At 39.1% G+C, this 17,074-nt stretch overlaps 1 protein-coding gene across 1 annotated transcript in view; it reads left to right on the forward strand.

Annotated features, from left to right (window-relative positions):
• Positions 1-15,508, forward strand: part of KCNMB4 (potassium calcium-activated channel subfamily M regulatory beta subunit 4) — a 74,977-nt gene extending 59,469 nt beyond the window's left edge. The window contains exon 3 of the mRNA XM_002823513.5: positions 14,056-15,508. Coding sequence (XP_002823559.1) covers positions 14,056-14,224 — 169 coding nt within the window. The 3' untranslated portion in view covers positions 14,225-15,508. The remainder of the gene's footprint in view (positions 1-14,055) is intronic.
• The last annotated feature ends 1,566 nt before the right edge of the window (positions 15,509-17,074 follow it).

Consider the following 17,074-nt stretch of genomic DNA (forward strand, 5'->3'; position numbering starts at 1 on the left):
GATCATGAAAATGACCTGAACAGGCCAGACGGGTGGCTCACGTCTGTAATCCCAGCACTTTGGGAGGCTGAGGCGGGTGGATCACAAGGCCAGGAGTTCAAGACCAGCCTGGCCAATATGGTGAAACCCCATCTCTACTAAAAATACAAAAATTAGCAGGGTGTGGTGGCAGACGCCTGTAGTCCCAGCTACCCAGGAGGCTGAGGCAGGAGAATCGCGTGAACCCAGGAGGCGGAGGTTGCAGTGAGCCAAGATCACGCCACTGCACTCCAGCCTGGGTGACAGAGCGAGACTCCGTCTCAAAAAAAAAAAAAAAGAGAGAAAAAAAGAAAATGACCTGAACATAAGTATCAATTAGGCAGTTTGGGAAATAGCTAAGTAGCATTGCATTTCGTATTTCATTTTTTTAACTATTAGAACTTTACACAATGCTTCTTAAACCAAAGTGCACATAAGAATCATCCCAGAGCTTCTCCAAAATGCAGATTTCTAGATCCCACAAACTCAGATGCTAATTATAGTAAATCAAGGGTTGAAAACCAGGGAACTGTACTTCAACAAGCACCATTAAGTGATTCAAATTTGAGAAAAGCTGGCTTAAGGGTAAATAAATAGTACAATTTAAAAAATCTTACAGACAGGGTTTCAAATCAAGTCATTATTTTAAATTGTATAATCCTGGGGAAACTAATCTTTCTTTACCTCAGTTTCTTCCATTATAAAGTGAAAATTAAAAATTACTTGAGCAAAGGGTCATTTTAAGGATCAAATGAGTCTGAATGTCCTACCACAGCACCGGGAGGATAGAAAGCACATAATAAAAGCTGACTGTCATTATTATCACCACATATTTTCAAACCTTGACTCAGGGTAGTGCCAATGCTTAGGGAAGTTTTTCTATGGGTACCCACAGTATTTACTCTTCTTTTGTAGCCCTGACCCAGGGCTTAAAAGTGCTTTTCATTTGTGTTCCTGCATACTCCAAGAGAAATCTCTTGCTTGCTTTTTTGAAGTCCCTAGATATAGAGTAATTACCCCTTTTTTGTTTGTTGTCTACATATTCTTGTCACCATCCTGGTTTTATTATGTCAGATCTCATCATGCCATTTATCCAGTTTGCCACATGTGGGTCCCTGTCCCCTGACCCCCGAGCAGCCTAACTGGGAGGCACCCCCCAGCAGGGGCAGACTGACACCTCACACGGCCGGCCAGGTACTCCAACAGACCTGCAGCTGAGGGTTCTGTCTGTTAGAAGGAAAACTAACAGAAAGGACATCCACACCAAAAACCCATCTGTACATCAGCATCATCAAAGACCAAAAGTAGATAAAACCACAAAGATGGGGAAAAAACAGAGCAGAAAAACTGGAAACTCTAAAAACCAGAGTACCTCTCCTCCTCCAAAGGAACGCAGTTCCTCACCAGCAACGGAACAAAGCTGGACGGAGAATGACTTTGACGAGCTGAGAGAAGAAGGCTTCAGACGATCAAATTACTCCGAGCTACGGGAGGATATTCAATCCAAAGGCAAAGAAGTTGAAAACTTTGAAAAAAATTTAGAAGAATGTATAACTAGAATAACCAATACAGAGAAGTGCTTAAAGGAGCTGATGGAGCTGAAAACCAAGGCTCGAGAACTACGTGAAGAATGCAGAAGCCTCAGGAGCCGATGCGATCAAATGGAAGAAAGGGTATCAGCCCTGGAAGATGAAATGAATGAAATGAAGCGAGAAGGGAAGTTTAGAGAAAAAAGAATAAAAAGAAACGAGCAAAGCCTCCAAGAAATGTGGGACTATGTGAAAAGACCAAATCTACGTCTGATTGGTGTACCTGAAAGTGATGGGGAGAATGGAAACAAGTTGGAAAACACTCTGCAGGATATTATCCAGGAGAACTTCCCCAATCTAGCAAGGCAGGCCAACATTCAGATTCAGGAAATACAGAGAACACCACAAAGATACTCTTCGAGAAGAGCAACTCCAAGACACATAATTGTCAGATTCACCAAAGTTGAAATGAAGGAAAAAATGTTAAGGGCAGCCAGAGAGAAAGGACGGGTTACCATCAAAGGGAAGCCCATCAGACTAACAGCAGATCTCTCGGCAGAAACCCTACAAGCCAGAAGAGAGTGGGGGCCAATATTCAACATTCTTAAAGAAAAGAATTTTCAACCCAGAATTTCATATCCTGCCAAACTAAGCTTCATAAGTGAAGGAGAAATAAAATACTTTACAGACAAGCAAATGCTGAGAGATTTTGTCACCACCAGGCCTGCCCTAAAAGAGCTCTTGAAGGAAGCGCTAAACATGGAAAGGCACAACCGGTACCAGCCACTGCAAAATCATACCGAAATGTAAAGACCATTGAGACTAGGAAGAGACTGCATCAACTAACGAGCAAAACATCGAGCTAACATCATAATGACAGGATCAAATTCACACATAACAATATTAACTTTAAATGTAAATGGACTAAATGCTCCAATTAAAAGACACAGACTGGCAAATTGGATAAAGACTCAAGACCCATCAGTGTGCTGTATTCAGGAAACCCATCTCACGTGCAGAGACACACATAGGCTCAAAATAAAAGGATGGAGGAAGATCTACCAAGCAAATGGAAAACAAAAAAAGGCAGGGGTTGCAATCCTAGTCTCTGATAAAACAGACTTTAAACCAACAAAGATCAAAAGAGACAAAGAAGGCCATTACATAATGGTAAAGGGATTAATTCAACAAGAAGAGCTAACTATCCTAAATATATATGCACCCAATACAGGAGCACCCAGATTCATAAAGCAAGTCCTGAGTGACCTACAAAGAGACTTAGACTCCCACACATTAATAATGGGAGACTTTAACACCCCACTGTCAACATTAGACAGATCAACGAGACAGAAAGTCAACAAGGATACCCAGGAATTGAACTCAGCTCTGCACCAAGCAGACCTAATAGACATCTACAGAACTCTCCACCCCAAATCAACAGAATATACATTTTTTTCAGCACCACACCACACCTATTCCAAAATTGACCATATCCTTGGAAGTAAAGCTCTCCTCAATAAATGTAAAAGAACAGAAATTGTAACAAACTGTCTCTCAGATCACAGTGCAATCAAGCTAGAACTCAGGATTAAGAATCTCACTCAAAACCGCTCAACTACGTGGAAACTGAACAACCTGCTCCTGAATGACTACTGGGTACATAACGAAATGAAGGCAGAAATAAAGATGTTCTTTGAAACCAACGAGAACCAAGACACAACATACCAGAATCTCTGGGATGCATTCAAAGCAGTGTGTAGAGGGAAATTTATAGCACTAAATGCCCACAAGAGAAAGCAGGAAAGATCCAAAATTGACACCCTAACATCACAATTAAAAGAACTAGAAAAGCAAGAGCAAACACATTCAAAAGCTAGCAGAAGGCAAGAAATAACTAAAATCAGAGCAGAACTGAAGGAAATAGAGACACAAAAAACCCTTCAAAAAATAAATGAATCCAGGAGCTGGTTTTTTGAAAGGATCAACAAAATTGATAGACCGCTAGCAAGATTAATAAAGAAAAAAAGAGAGAAGAATCAAATAGATGCAATAAAAAATGATAAAGGGGATATCACCACCGATCCCACAGAAATACAAACTACCATCAGAGAATATTACAAACACCTCTACGCAAATAAACTAGAAAATCTAGAAGAAATGGATAAATTCCTCAACACATACACCCTCCCAAGACTAAACCAAGAAGAAGTTCAATCTCTGAATAGACCAATAACAGGAGCTGAAATTATGGCAATAATCAATAGCTTACCAACCAAAAAAAGTCCAGGACCAGATGGATTCACAGCCGAATTCTACCAGAGGTACAAGGAGGAGCTGGTACCATTCCTTCTGAAACTATTCCAATCAATAGAAAAAGAGGGAATCCTCCCTAACTCATTTTATGAGGCCAGCATCATCCTGATACCAAAGCCTGGCAGAGACACAACAAAAAAAGAGAATTTTAGACCAATATCCTTGATGAACATTGATGCAAAAATCCTCAATAAAATACTGGCAAACAGAATCCAGCAGCACATCAAAAAGCTTATCCACCACGATCAAGTGGGCTTCATCCCTGGGATGCAAGGCTGGTTCAATATACGCAAATCAATAAATGTAATCCAGCATATAAACAGAACCAAAGACAAAAACCACATGATTATCTCAATAGATGCAGAAAAGGCCTTTGACAAAATTCAACAACCCTTCATGCTAAAAACTCTCAATAAATTAGGAATTGATGGGACGTATCTCAAAATAATAAGAGCTATTTATGACAAACCCACAGCCAATATCATACTGAATGGGCAAAAACTGGAATCATTCCCTTTGAAAACTGGCACAAGACAGGGATGCCCTCTCTCGCCACTTCTATTCAACATAGTGTTGGAAGTTCTGGCCAGGGCAATTAGGCAGGAGAAGGAAATCAAGGGTATTCAATTAGGAAAAGAGGAAGTCAAATTGTCCCTGTTTGCAGATGACATGATAGTATATCTAGAAAACCCCATTGTCTCAGCCCAAAATCTCCTTAAGCTGATAAGCAACTTCAGCAAAGTCTCAGGATACAAAATCAATGTGCAAAAATCACAAGCATTCTTATACATCAATAACAGACAAACAGAGAGCCAAATCATGAGTGAACTCCCATTCACAATTGCTTCAAAGAGAATAAAATACCTAGGAATCCAACTTACAAGGGATGTGAAAGACCTCTTCAAGGAGAACTACAAACCACTGCTCAAGGAAATAAAAGAGGATACAAACAAATGGAAGAACATTCCATGCTCATGGGTAGGAAGAATCAATATCATGAAAATGGCCATCCTTCCCAAGGTAATTTACAGATTCAATGCCATCCCCATCAAGCTACCAATGACTTTCTTCACAGAATTGGAAAAAACTACTTTAAAGTTCATATGGAACCAAAAAAGAGCCCGCATCGCCAAGTCAATCCTAAGCCAAAAGAACAAAGCTGGAGGCATCACGCTACCTGACTTCAAACTATACTACAAGGCTACAGTAACCAAAACAGCATGGTACTGGTACCAAAACAGAGATATAGATCAATGGAACAGAACAGAGCCGTCAGAAATAATGCCACATATCTACAACCATCTGATCTTTGACAAACCTGAGAAAAACAAGAAATGGGGAAAGGATTCCCTATTTAATAAATGGTGCTGGGAAAACTGGCTAGCCATATGTAGAAAGCTGAAACTGGATCCCTTCCTTACACCTTATACAAAAATCAATTCAAGATGGATTAAAGACTTAAATGTTAGACCTAAAACCATAAAAACCCTAGAAGAAAACCTAGGCAATACCATTCAGGACATAGGCATGGGCAAGGACTTCATGTCTAAAACACCAAAAGCAATGGCAACAAAAGCCAAAATTGACAAATGGGATCTAATTAAACTAAAGAGCTTCTGCACAGCAAAGGAAACTACCATCAGAGTGAACAGGCAACCTACAAAATGGGAGAAAATTTTCGCAACCTACTCATCTGACAAAGGGCTAATATCCAGAATCTACAATGAACTCCAACAAATTTACAAGAAAAAAACAAACAACCCCATCAAAAAGTGGGCGAAGGACATGAACAGACACTTCTCAAAAGAAGACATTTATGCAGCCAAAAGACACATGAAAAAATGCTCACCATCACTGGCCATCAGAGAAATGCAAATCAAAACCACAATGAGATACCATCTCACACCAGTTAGAATGGCGATCATTAAAAAGTCAGGAAACAACAGGTGCTGGAGAGGATGTGGAGAAATAGGAACACTTTTACACTGTTGGTGGGACTGTAAACTAGTTCAACCCTTGTGGAAGTCAGTGTGGCGATTCCTCAGGGATCTAGAACTAGAAATACCATTTGACCCAGCCATCCCATTACTGGGTATATACCCAAAGGACTATAAATCATGCTGCTATAAAGACACATGCACACGTATGTTTATTGCCGCATTATTCACAATAGCAAAGACTTGGAACCAACCCAAATGTCCAACAATGATAGACTGGATTAAGAAAATGTGGCACATATACACCATGGAATACTATGCAGCCATAAGAAATGATGAGTTCATGTCCTTTGTAGGGACATGGATGAAATTGGAAATCATCATTCTCAGTAAACTATCGCAAGAACAAAAAACCAAACACCGCATATTCTCACTCATAGGTGGGAATTGAACAATGAGAACACATGGACACAGGAAGGGGAACATCACACTTCGGGGACTGTTGTGGGTTGGGGGGAGGGGGGAGGGATAACATTGGGAGATATACCTAATGCTAGATGACGAGTTGGTGGGTGCAGTGCACCAGCATGGCACATGTATACATATGTAACTTACCTGCACATTGGGCACATGTACCATAAAACCTAAAGTATAATAATAATAATAATAATAATAATAATAATAAAATAAAAAAATAAAAATCAGTAAAAAAAAAAAAAAATGTGGCAACTTGTAATTAAAATGTCATATAGAATTTTTAAAAATCTTTTATTGAGATTCAAAAATAGACAAAGAAAATATAATAATGGCTAATAAGCACATAGAAAGATGTTCAACATCACTGGTTATTAGGGAAATGCAAATCAAAATCACAATAAGACACTAGTTTACATCCATCAAAATCGCTATTGTTTCTTAAAAATTGAACACACTAGGCATTAGTGAGTGTCTTCCTTCATTTTGTGCTGCTCTAATAAAATACCACAGACTGGATAATTTATAAAGAACAGAAATTTATTCTCTCACAGTTCTGGAGGCTGAGCAGTTCATGATCAAGGCACTGGCAAGTTAGGAACTGGTCTCTCTGCTTCCAAGATAGTGCCTGGAATTTTGAGTTCTCTAGAGAGGAGAAACGTGGTTTCCTCAACTGACAAATAGGCAGGAGAGAGAGAGAACCCACTCCTGCAGGCCTGTTTTATAGCAGCATTAATCCATTCATAAGGGTGGAGCCTCATCACTTAAACACCTCCCATCACGCCCTATCTCCCAACACTGTTGCCTTGGAGATTAAGTTTCAACATGAGTTTTGGAGTGGACAAAAACATTTAAACCATAGCAATAAGGATGTAGAAAAATTAGAACCATCACATATTGCTGGTAAGAATGTAAAATGGTGCAGCCACTATGGAAAACAGTATGGCAGCTCCTCAAAAAGTTAAACATAGAATTACCACATGATCTAGCATTCTACTTCTAGGTATATACCTAAAATAATTAAAAGTAGGGGCTCAAACAGATGCTTGTACAGCAATATTCATAGCAGCATTATTCACTTATAGAATTTAAGACACTCTACCCCAAAATACTTATTTAAGCTGAAAGAATTTGAGAAAACAGCAGAATCAGGAAGGTCACCCTCACTTTACTCCACCCTTCTTTCCTGAAGCAGGTCATAAAACTTAGGCAGGATTTTCTGACCTTCCCTTGAAGCAGGTCATAGCACCCTCATGTGAGAGGTGCCCTCTCTAATACCTGGATAAAGCAGCCAAAGACAGAGACACCAAGAATCTGAACAGGTAGGCCTTGCTAAGTTTCCCCAGTTTCATTACTGGTAGATTATACCCACTATGTCCAAGTCTGTTTCTCCATGTCTATCCATTTATTCATCAAACTTGGCATAAAAGTACACATGTTTAATCTGCTTCTTTGGGTCTTCATTGCCTTATGCAGACTCCCATGTCACATAAAACTTACATTGAATAAATTCATATGCTTTTCTCTTGTTGATCTGCATTTCAGCCATGAACCTGGGATGAGTGAGGAAATACTTCTCTTCCCCTATATCGCAGTAGGCAACAGGTAGAAACAACCCAAATGTCCGTCAACAAATGAATGGATAAACTAAATGTGGCATATACATATAATTAAATATTATTCAGCCTTAAAAAGGAATGAAATTTTGATACATGCTACAACATGGATGAACCTTGAAAGCATTGTGTTAAGTGAAATAAGCCAGACTCAAAGGGACAAATATTGTGTAATTTCACTTATATGAAGTACCTAAAATAGTCAAATTCATAGAGACAGAAAGTAGAATAGAAGTTTTCAGGGACTGAGAGGAATAGGGATAGGGAGTTATTGATTAATGGGCATAGTGTTTCTGTCTGGGATGATGAAAGAGTTTTGGAAATGGAGAGCAGTAATGGTTGCACAACAGTGTAAATGTACATAATGCCACTTAATTGTACTCTTAAAAAAGGTTAAAATGATAAATTTTATGTTATGTACATGTTACCACAATGAGGAAAAAAATCATTGGTTGGAAGTCAAGAATGTTTTAAAGCTTTTTCAGAGCTCCAAGTGTTACAGGAAAGGGATCCCGATCCAGATGCCAAGAGAGGGTTCTTGGATCTCGGGCAAGAAATAATTCAGGGCGAGTCCGTAGAGTAAAGTGAAAGCAAGTTTATTAAGAAAGTAGAGGAATAAAAGAATGGCTACTCCATAGACAGAGCAGCCCCAGGGCTGCTGGTTGCCCATTTTTATGGTTATTTCTTGATGATATGCTAAACAAAGAGTGGATTATTCATGCCTCCCTTTTTTAGACCATACAGGGTAACTTCCAGATGTTGCCATGGCATTTGTAAACTGTCATGGTGCTGGTGGGAGTATATCAGTGAGGACAACCAGAGGTCACTCTTGTTGCCATCTTGGTTTTGGTGGGTTTTAGCCAGCTTCTTTACTGCAACCTGTTTTATCAGCAAGGTTTTTGTGATCTCAATCCTGTGCCGTCCTCCTATCTTATCCTGTGACTTCGAATGCCTTAGCCATCTGGGAATGCAGTGATGTTGCGGGAAGTCAGGGACCCCGAACGGAGGGACTGGCTGAAGCCATGGCAGAAGAACATGGATTGTGAAGATTTCATGGACATTTATTAGTTCCCCAAATTAATACTTTTACAGTTTCTTATGCCTGTCTTTACTGCAATCTCTGAACATAAATTGTGAAGATTTCATGGACACATCACTTCCCCAATCAATACCCCTGTGATTTCCTATGCCTGTCTTTACTTCAATCTCTTAATCCTGTCAGCTGAGGTGGATGTATGTCGCCTCAGGACCCTGTGATAATTGCATTAACTGCACAAATTGTAGAGCATGTGTGTTTGAACAATATGAAATCTGGGCACCTTGAAAAAAGAACGGGGTAACAGCAATGTTCAGGGAATAAGAGAGATAACCTTGAACTCTGACTGCTGGTGAGCCAGGTGGAACAGAGCCATATTTCTCTTCTTTCAAAAGCAAATGGGAGAAATATCGCTGAATTCTTTCTCTCAGCAAGGAACATCCCTGAGAAAGAGAATGCGCCCCTGAGGGTGGGCCTCTAAAATGGCCCCCTTGGGTGTGGCCATCTTCTATGGTCGAGCTGTAGGAATGAAATAAGCCCCAGTCTCCCATAGTGCTCCCAGGCTTATTAGGACGAGGAAATTCCCACCTAATAAATTTTGGTCAGACTGGTTGCTCTCAAACCATGTCTCCTGATAAGATGTTATCAATGACAATGGTGCCCAAAACTTCATTAGCAATTTTAATTTTGCCCCGGTCCTGTGGTCCTGTGATCTCGCCCTGCCTCCATTTGCCTTGTGATATTCTATTACCTTGTGAAGCATGTGATCTTTGTGACCCACACCCTATTCGTACACCCCCTCCCCTTTGAAAATCACTAATAAAACTTGCTGGTTTTACGGCTCAGGGGGCATCACGGAACCTACCGACATGTGATGTCTCCCCCGGACACCCAGCTTTAAAATTTCTCTTTTGTACTCTGTCCCTTTATTTCTCAAACTGGCTGATGCTTAGGGAAAATAGAAAAGAACCTACGTGAAATATTGGGGGTGAATTTTGCCCAATATTTGGCTGAATTTTCCCTGATACAGCCCAGTATGTTTCAGCCTTATTTTACCCAGCTCCTATTCAAGATGGAGTTGCTCTGGTTCACATGCCTCTGACACAAGCACTCCAAACTGGTTTCCATTTCAATTTTCTCTCATTATATTATTTAATTAATAAGCATTTATTAAGAGCTTTTTTTGCTAAACACTGTACTAGGCACAGCAAAAAAATTCAAAATAATAAGATCTTTTTTTCTCTGAAATCCATCATTTAGCTCTTCCTAACTTGGGATTTAAGGAAAGCTGTTTCTTTTTTTATGGTTTTGTTTCTTTTTATTGGGATGTGTTGTTCATAGGTGTGCTGAAGAGAAAAACATTTTTCCTCTTTGCAAATAAATGAGTGTTTAATTATTAAACAAAGTTAAATGGAATTTTTAACTGTAAAGACTTCCCATAACTTTTAAAATGCTAATGTATTTTTTGAATCTACAAGACTGGATTTAGTAAGTGGCATTCCTAAGCTTATTTGATCAAGAATTCTTTGTCTCTCAGAGCCCAATTAATTAACATCTCCCTTTGTACTGTGGCTATAGAAGTTGAGCTATGTGGTGGTTTCTTTTTATACTGGGCTAAATGTATTATACAATCTGTAATTATGGTATAAATGTGTATTTTGTTTTATCCCCATGTGTTCTAGAATGTGAGTATGATTTTAAAAACATTTTTAAATTTAAAAATGTAGATTAAACACTAGAGACAATAAAAAAAAAAAAAAAACAACAACAAAAAAAAAAAACAAAAACAAAAAAAAAAAGAAATTATAGTTCATTCCCTACCATATAATTATGGCAAATTGAATTCTAAGCCCAAACTCCTTTGCAAATAGTTTTTGGCTAAACAATCTGAAAACTGCCTGCCTGATAAAATTGGAGGAAACTGAGACAGGGGAATGCCTTCAATTAAGGCACTACAAGCCCAGTGTGAATGAGCTAGACTTTATTTAGGACACAAGAAGCAATTTAGAGATAATCTCACTACATCAAAAAACTGAATGATGAGCGTGAGCATTACTGTGCAGAGAAATGTTTTTCCTGTTGAAGGAGATTATGGAGCACCTTAGAGCTGTAGGAAGTGGAAACGGACATGAATTATTTTTAAAGAAATATGTACATTTATATATAACATTTCCACCTCAAAGAACACTTTTGAAGTGATTAAAAATTCAGTATGGCTAACTCAGAGGGACTGATGTTGTTTTGTCATTTAAGATATTAAAATAAAGTTTTACTCCAAGCACTCTGGTAGGAGGTGGAATGCCAAGAAGTTTCTGAATAAAACAAATATCTGGGTCCAGCATTTTCCAGTTATTATTTTTCTCTCCTCCTCTTCTTTATACTCACATTCTTTTTTGGTACATGTTCTTCAAACTGTTTCAGAAAATATGTATGATTCCCACCACTGTCATCTGGGCTATTTTTCTGGCTCAATTGCACAATATTGTGAAAGCATTCAACATCAGTTAAGAGTGACTGGAGTATGAATACAAACGAGGATCCACACTGAAGCATTTTACTAGAAAATTAGTTGCAAAAACATATTACTTATGGAAATTACATGCACATTTATTAAAATAATGTTAAAAAATCTAAGTCCCTCACCCTGAATCCTTTTTCTTTTTTTTAACATCATAACCATTTTTTTTTCTTTTGGAGGCAGGTTCTCACTCTGTCACCCAAGCTGGAGTGCAGTGGCTTGATCCTGGCTCACTGCAGCCTCGACCTCCTGGGCTCAAGAGATCCTCCCACCTCAGCCTCCCAAATAACTAGGTCTACAGGCATGTAGTTTTTTGTAGAGACAGGGTTTCGCTATATTGCCCAGGCTGGTCTTGAACTCCTCGTCTCAAGCATCCTGCCCGCCTCTGTCTCCCAAAGTGCTTGGATTATAGGCATGAGCCACTGCGCCCAGCCATCTTAACCATTTTAAAATGTACACTTCAGTGATACTAAGTAAAATTCACATTGTTGTGCACCCTTAGCCATTTTGATGAAGAACTGAAGATTCATTTTTGTATCAGTAGATTATGGAGGAGCATAATAGTCCTTCACAGAAAAAAGGAAAGAGCAACCTGAGAGACAGCTTTTACCTTCCCTCACACTTAGGGAGAGGTTTCTGACAGCTATGAGCACTGTACCTGGGAAAAGAATCATGGCAGTGCTGGGATGGGGATTTCAGACTCTTAAATATGATTCTGGCTATCCTGTGTCCTGACTCTTTTTAGACCTCAGCCTTGACTTTTTTAGACTCCAAGCATGAAGTTTCTTGAAAATTTGCATGGATAATAAGGCTGCAACAAAGGCAGGCTCCTCTTTCTCAGTAGCAACATCTATTTGTAGAATAGCAGCAATGACAATGTCATAGCCCTAATGGTCCTTACAGAAGAAAAGAATATATACATCAATATATACACATATACTAATGGTAGCACAAGTCTTGGAGATAATTTAATGCTATAGGAATTCCAAAAAAAGTCACAGTTTCTGAAAGCTGGGATGATTGTTGCCTAATTGTTAAAATGACTCTGCGTTTACTTAATATAAATTTTATTTGAAATACTATGAAATAAAACATCAATAGAAATCTTGTATTATGTGCAAAATTTGAAATTACACTGTGCATCAAAGGAAAAAATGCAAGGATTTTGTAATTTCAAAGCCAGTCTGTAAAACTATTTATGTTAATGGCACATGATAGCTCCACTATAAGTAAAAAGAAATACCCAACACCCTTTGTCAATCTTCAGGGAAAATGGGTTCCGAATTATGAGAGCTGTAACTGATGAGTGATTTTCAGGAATGCATTTCTGTGTTAGATGCACTGCCCTTGTGCTCTGAAGGCTTTGATGTTCTTAAGGGCAGTTGGACTCATTATTCTGCATTATTTTCATTTTTTTTCTGGAGGAAACGTAGCTGCTCTAGTGTAACAGGGCAAACCTTGTGGATGAAACGGAAATATCTTACAAAATGTAAACCTCTTGTATTAAAAAGTTAAAATTCCGACTGGGTGTGGTCCCAGCACTTTGGGAGGCCGAGGAGGGCGGATCACGAGGTCAGGAGATCGAGACCATCCTGGCTAACACGGTGAAACCCCATCTCTACTAAAAATACAAAAAAAATTAGCTGGACGTGGTGGCAGGCGCCTGTAGTCCCAGCTACTCAGGAGGCTGAGGCAGGAGAATGGCGTGAACCCGGGAGGCGGAGCTTGCAGTGAGCCGACATCACACCACTGCACTCCAGCCTGGGTGGCAGAGTGAGACTCCATCTCAAAAAAAAAAAAAAAAAAAAAAAAAAAGTTAAATTTCCAGGATCTCTTTCTAATGGCCAAAGATTAGAGATCATGGCTTGTGGAGCACATCTCATCTTCACTTTCTGTGAATGGGACCAATGCAGGAATTGAAAAATAGAGCCTCACATTGACAAGATAGAAATCTATTGCTAGGACTTTGCGAGATTTATCAAGAAAGTGGTCAGTGTTTTAAAATGATGGCTAATTTCACCCAGAAGCATGGAAAAAGGCACGCATTCAGCCATTGTGTGCTTATTAATAAAAACCTGTAGCTTACATAGTGAAGCCGAGTTGCCCTGAGAATTATACCAGCTGTCTTTCTGACTAAATTCAAGCAGTGGCTTTAACTGACCTTTTTTTTTTTTTCTGAATTCAGATCATTTGGGCCACACCTATGAGCAGAGGTCTAGTTCAGATTTGTTGGAGAATGCTCACCCATCAGTAATTTTTTGACTGATTCAAGCCCCTTGACCAATGGACATTAGAGGATGAATGCGAAAGTGGAATACATTAAGTAACTTAGAATGAAGAAAAATCATAGCATAAGAGATACACTTTTGACATTTTGTAACATGTAAATTATAATTAATATGTAAATTTGCACCAATTACTTGACTCAAGAGCTCAAAACTTTCTGTAATGAGTTTGAAGCACAAAAATACAGTGTTTATAGTCAGAATGTAGCCTTTACTTTCAGTAATGGTTCTTCCCTATGGGCTGGAAAGCAAGTTTGGCTTTAGGTTGTAAAGAGTTTTTCAGTGCCAAGGCATTTGACTGCCCTTTCTTATTCTCCATTGTCTTACAGACCAGATGACGTGCTTCTGCATCGCACTCATGATGAGATTGTCCTCCTGCATTGCTTCCTCTGGCCCCTGGTGACATTTGTGGTGGGCGTTCTCATTGTGGTCCTGACCATCTGTGCCAAGAGCTTGGCGGTCAAGGCGGAAGCCATGAAGAAGCGCAAGTTCTCTTAAAGGGGGAGGAGGCTTGTAGAAAGCAAAACACAGAAGGTGTACTCATCGGCACGCGTCCACCTGCGGAACCCGTGTTTCCTGGCGCAGGAGATGGACAGGGCCACGACAGGGCTCTGAGAGGCTCATCCCTCAGTGGCAACAGAAACGGGCACAACTGGAAGACTTGGAACCTCAAAGCTTGTATTCCATCTGCTGTAGCAATGGCTAAAGGGTCAAGCTCTTAGCTGTATGGAGTAACTATTTCAGAAAACCCTATAAGAAGTTCATTTTCTTTCAAAAGTAACAGTATATTATTTGTACAGTGTAGTATACAAACCATTATGATTTATGCTACTTAAAAATATTAAAATAGAGTGGTCTGTGTTATTTTCTATTTCCTTTTTTATGCTTAGAACACCAGGGTTTAAAAAAAAAAAAAAGGTGAGGACATCTGGGTCTCATTTGCTTCTGCTAGATTAAACTTTTACTTGACAACAAGGATTCCTGCTGAAGTCTGAACGTTACTGTGTAACCCTCAGTTTCCACTATTAAAGAGTATCTTTTGATGTCTGCTTGGAAAATGAATAGTATACTGGTAACTCAGTCTCCAGTCACCTCTGTGTCTCTTAAGCAAGAGATTCTAAAAGATTGGGAAAACATATCCTCCAACACCTGCCTTTGCCTAACCGTTATTTTTCACCAGATTACTTCTTAACAGAGGGAGGTGATTCTGAAGAAGGCTTCTATCTCAAAAAGCACTGGGCTTCTTTATTCATCTGTTCTTGTTGTTTTTGATGGATTTTAAAAAATTTGTGTGCAATACAATATACATGATGTGAAGGACACTCTTCAGCTTAGTAAAACACTGTTTTCATTTTTTTTTTTTTGTAGGTCAGAAAAAAACACCAAAATCAGTTCAAGCATTTTGTTTTTTTTTTTCTTTGTCCTTGCCTTGATGTTATGAGTATTAAAACCAGGAGGATTGCTGCCATTGTTCAGTTTGCTTGGACAAACCTGGAGATGCAACCTAGCTCACATCATTGCTACTGATGAGCTTTCTGTGCCTTTATCAAAAGTTGATTGAGAAGACCATATTTATTTGTATCTGTTTATAAACTCAAATTCCAAGTATCAAATTGCAGGTCTCAGTGAACATCAAACCTATTTACTACATAGAATCAAACCTTTGTTTAGGTGAGATGTACATCGTTAGTGGAGGAAAAACTGACAACATAATTTCATTTGTTTTCTTCTGATACTCTTCAGACATGCCTCTATTAGAATAAAGGTAAACTGGAATTTAAAGACAAGTTCCCCTCAGTTATTTCCATGGGGCTGTAATATATATATATGGAATGATGGTATCCTGACCTTTAGTCCACATACCAATGTTTTCTTTTTTTCTTTTTTTTTGAGATGGTGTCTCACTCTGTCGCCAGGCTGGAGTGCAGTGGCGCGATCTCGGCTCACTGCAGTCTCCACCTCCTGGGTTCAAGTCATTCCCCTGCCTCAGCCGCCCGAGTAGCTGGGACTACAGGCATGCACCACCACGCCTGGCTAATTTTTTTGTATTTTTAGTAGAGACGAGGTTTCACCGTGTTAGCCAGGATGGTCTCAATCTCCTGACCTTGTGATCTGCCCACCTCGCCTCCCAAAGTGCTGGGATTACAGGCCAATGTTTTCTTAATCTTAGAATGTGAATAACTGAAAATCATAGTCTGTGGAAAGGTGTTGAATTGAGTATAATCTGTTTATTTTTGTGTTTTGTTTTTTAACAGATGGGGGTCTTGCTGTGTTGCCCAGGATGGAGTGCAGTAGCTATTCACAGGTGTGATCATAGCACACTGCAGCCTCAAGCTCCTGGGCTCAAGCGATCCCCCTCCCTCAGCCTCCCAAGTATCTGGGGTTACTGGTGTGCGCCTCCAATAATTTTTTTTCTAATTCAGAAGTTACAGTTTCACTGTGAAAAAGGCCTTGAACACACTATTTATGACATCTTTTGAGGCAGCTCCAGTGCCTTGACTTCAATCCCAGTTTCCGGTTGCAGCATCCTTGTTGTCTTAGCAACACAGTGAACTATTCTGAAGCACAGAGTAACATGAAACTGGGAGTCTGAGAAATCATCTCTGCATCACATTATGGGAGATGAAGTCTGCTTTATCCATTTTATCTTTATTCAGTTGTCTATGATTAATTGCTTACAGAGTAGTAGATTAGAATAGTGCATGGATATACATTTGTGTTGAAAAAAGGGGAAGTTGATATATATCAATCTTAGTTTTCATTTATCAGTTTGATACTCATGCATTTACATTAAACACTTCCATTTATCCCGAAAAAGTATATGCAACTGTATTCTGTAGGTTGATTTTTGGAAAAGGGGAGAAGCACACTGAATTCATAAGGTCACATGTAGTCTTAAGGTCTTACTTGCTTACAGCCAATTAAATTTGAAGCACCTTATTTATACTTGTTAAAGGTAAAACCCAAAAGAACAAGCAGAGGACATTTTAAGGTCATAAAAGGTAAATAAGCTTACCTTCTTAATGTTTTCATCCTCTTTTTGTATAAATCAGAAAATGAGCTAAACTGCTGTAACAAAGAGACCCCAAAATATGATGGCTCATGTAAGATAATTTATTTTTTTCTCACATAGCAATCCAGAAGTAGCTTCGTTTCACAAGGTATTCAAGGGATATAGGATTCATCTACCTTGTTAGTTCTCTTAATACCCAAGGGTATTGTTCTTTCCATGGTCAAAGCTAGCTCAAGACTTCCTAGCCTGTGAAAAAAGAGGAAGTTGGAGCAAGCCATTTCCTTTTTAGGAAATTACAGCCATCACTTCTGCCCACAGTCCATTCATGAATACTT

Source organism: Pongo abelii, chromosome 10 (genome assembly GCF_028885655.2).
Source record: "Pongo abelii isolate AG06213 chromosome 10, NHGRI_mPonAbe1-v2.0_pri, whole genome shotgun sequence".
Lineage (NCBI taxonomy): Eukaryota > Metazoa > Chordata > Mammalia > Primates > Hominidae > Pongo > Pongo abelii.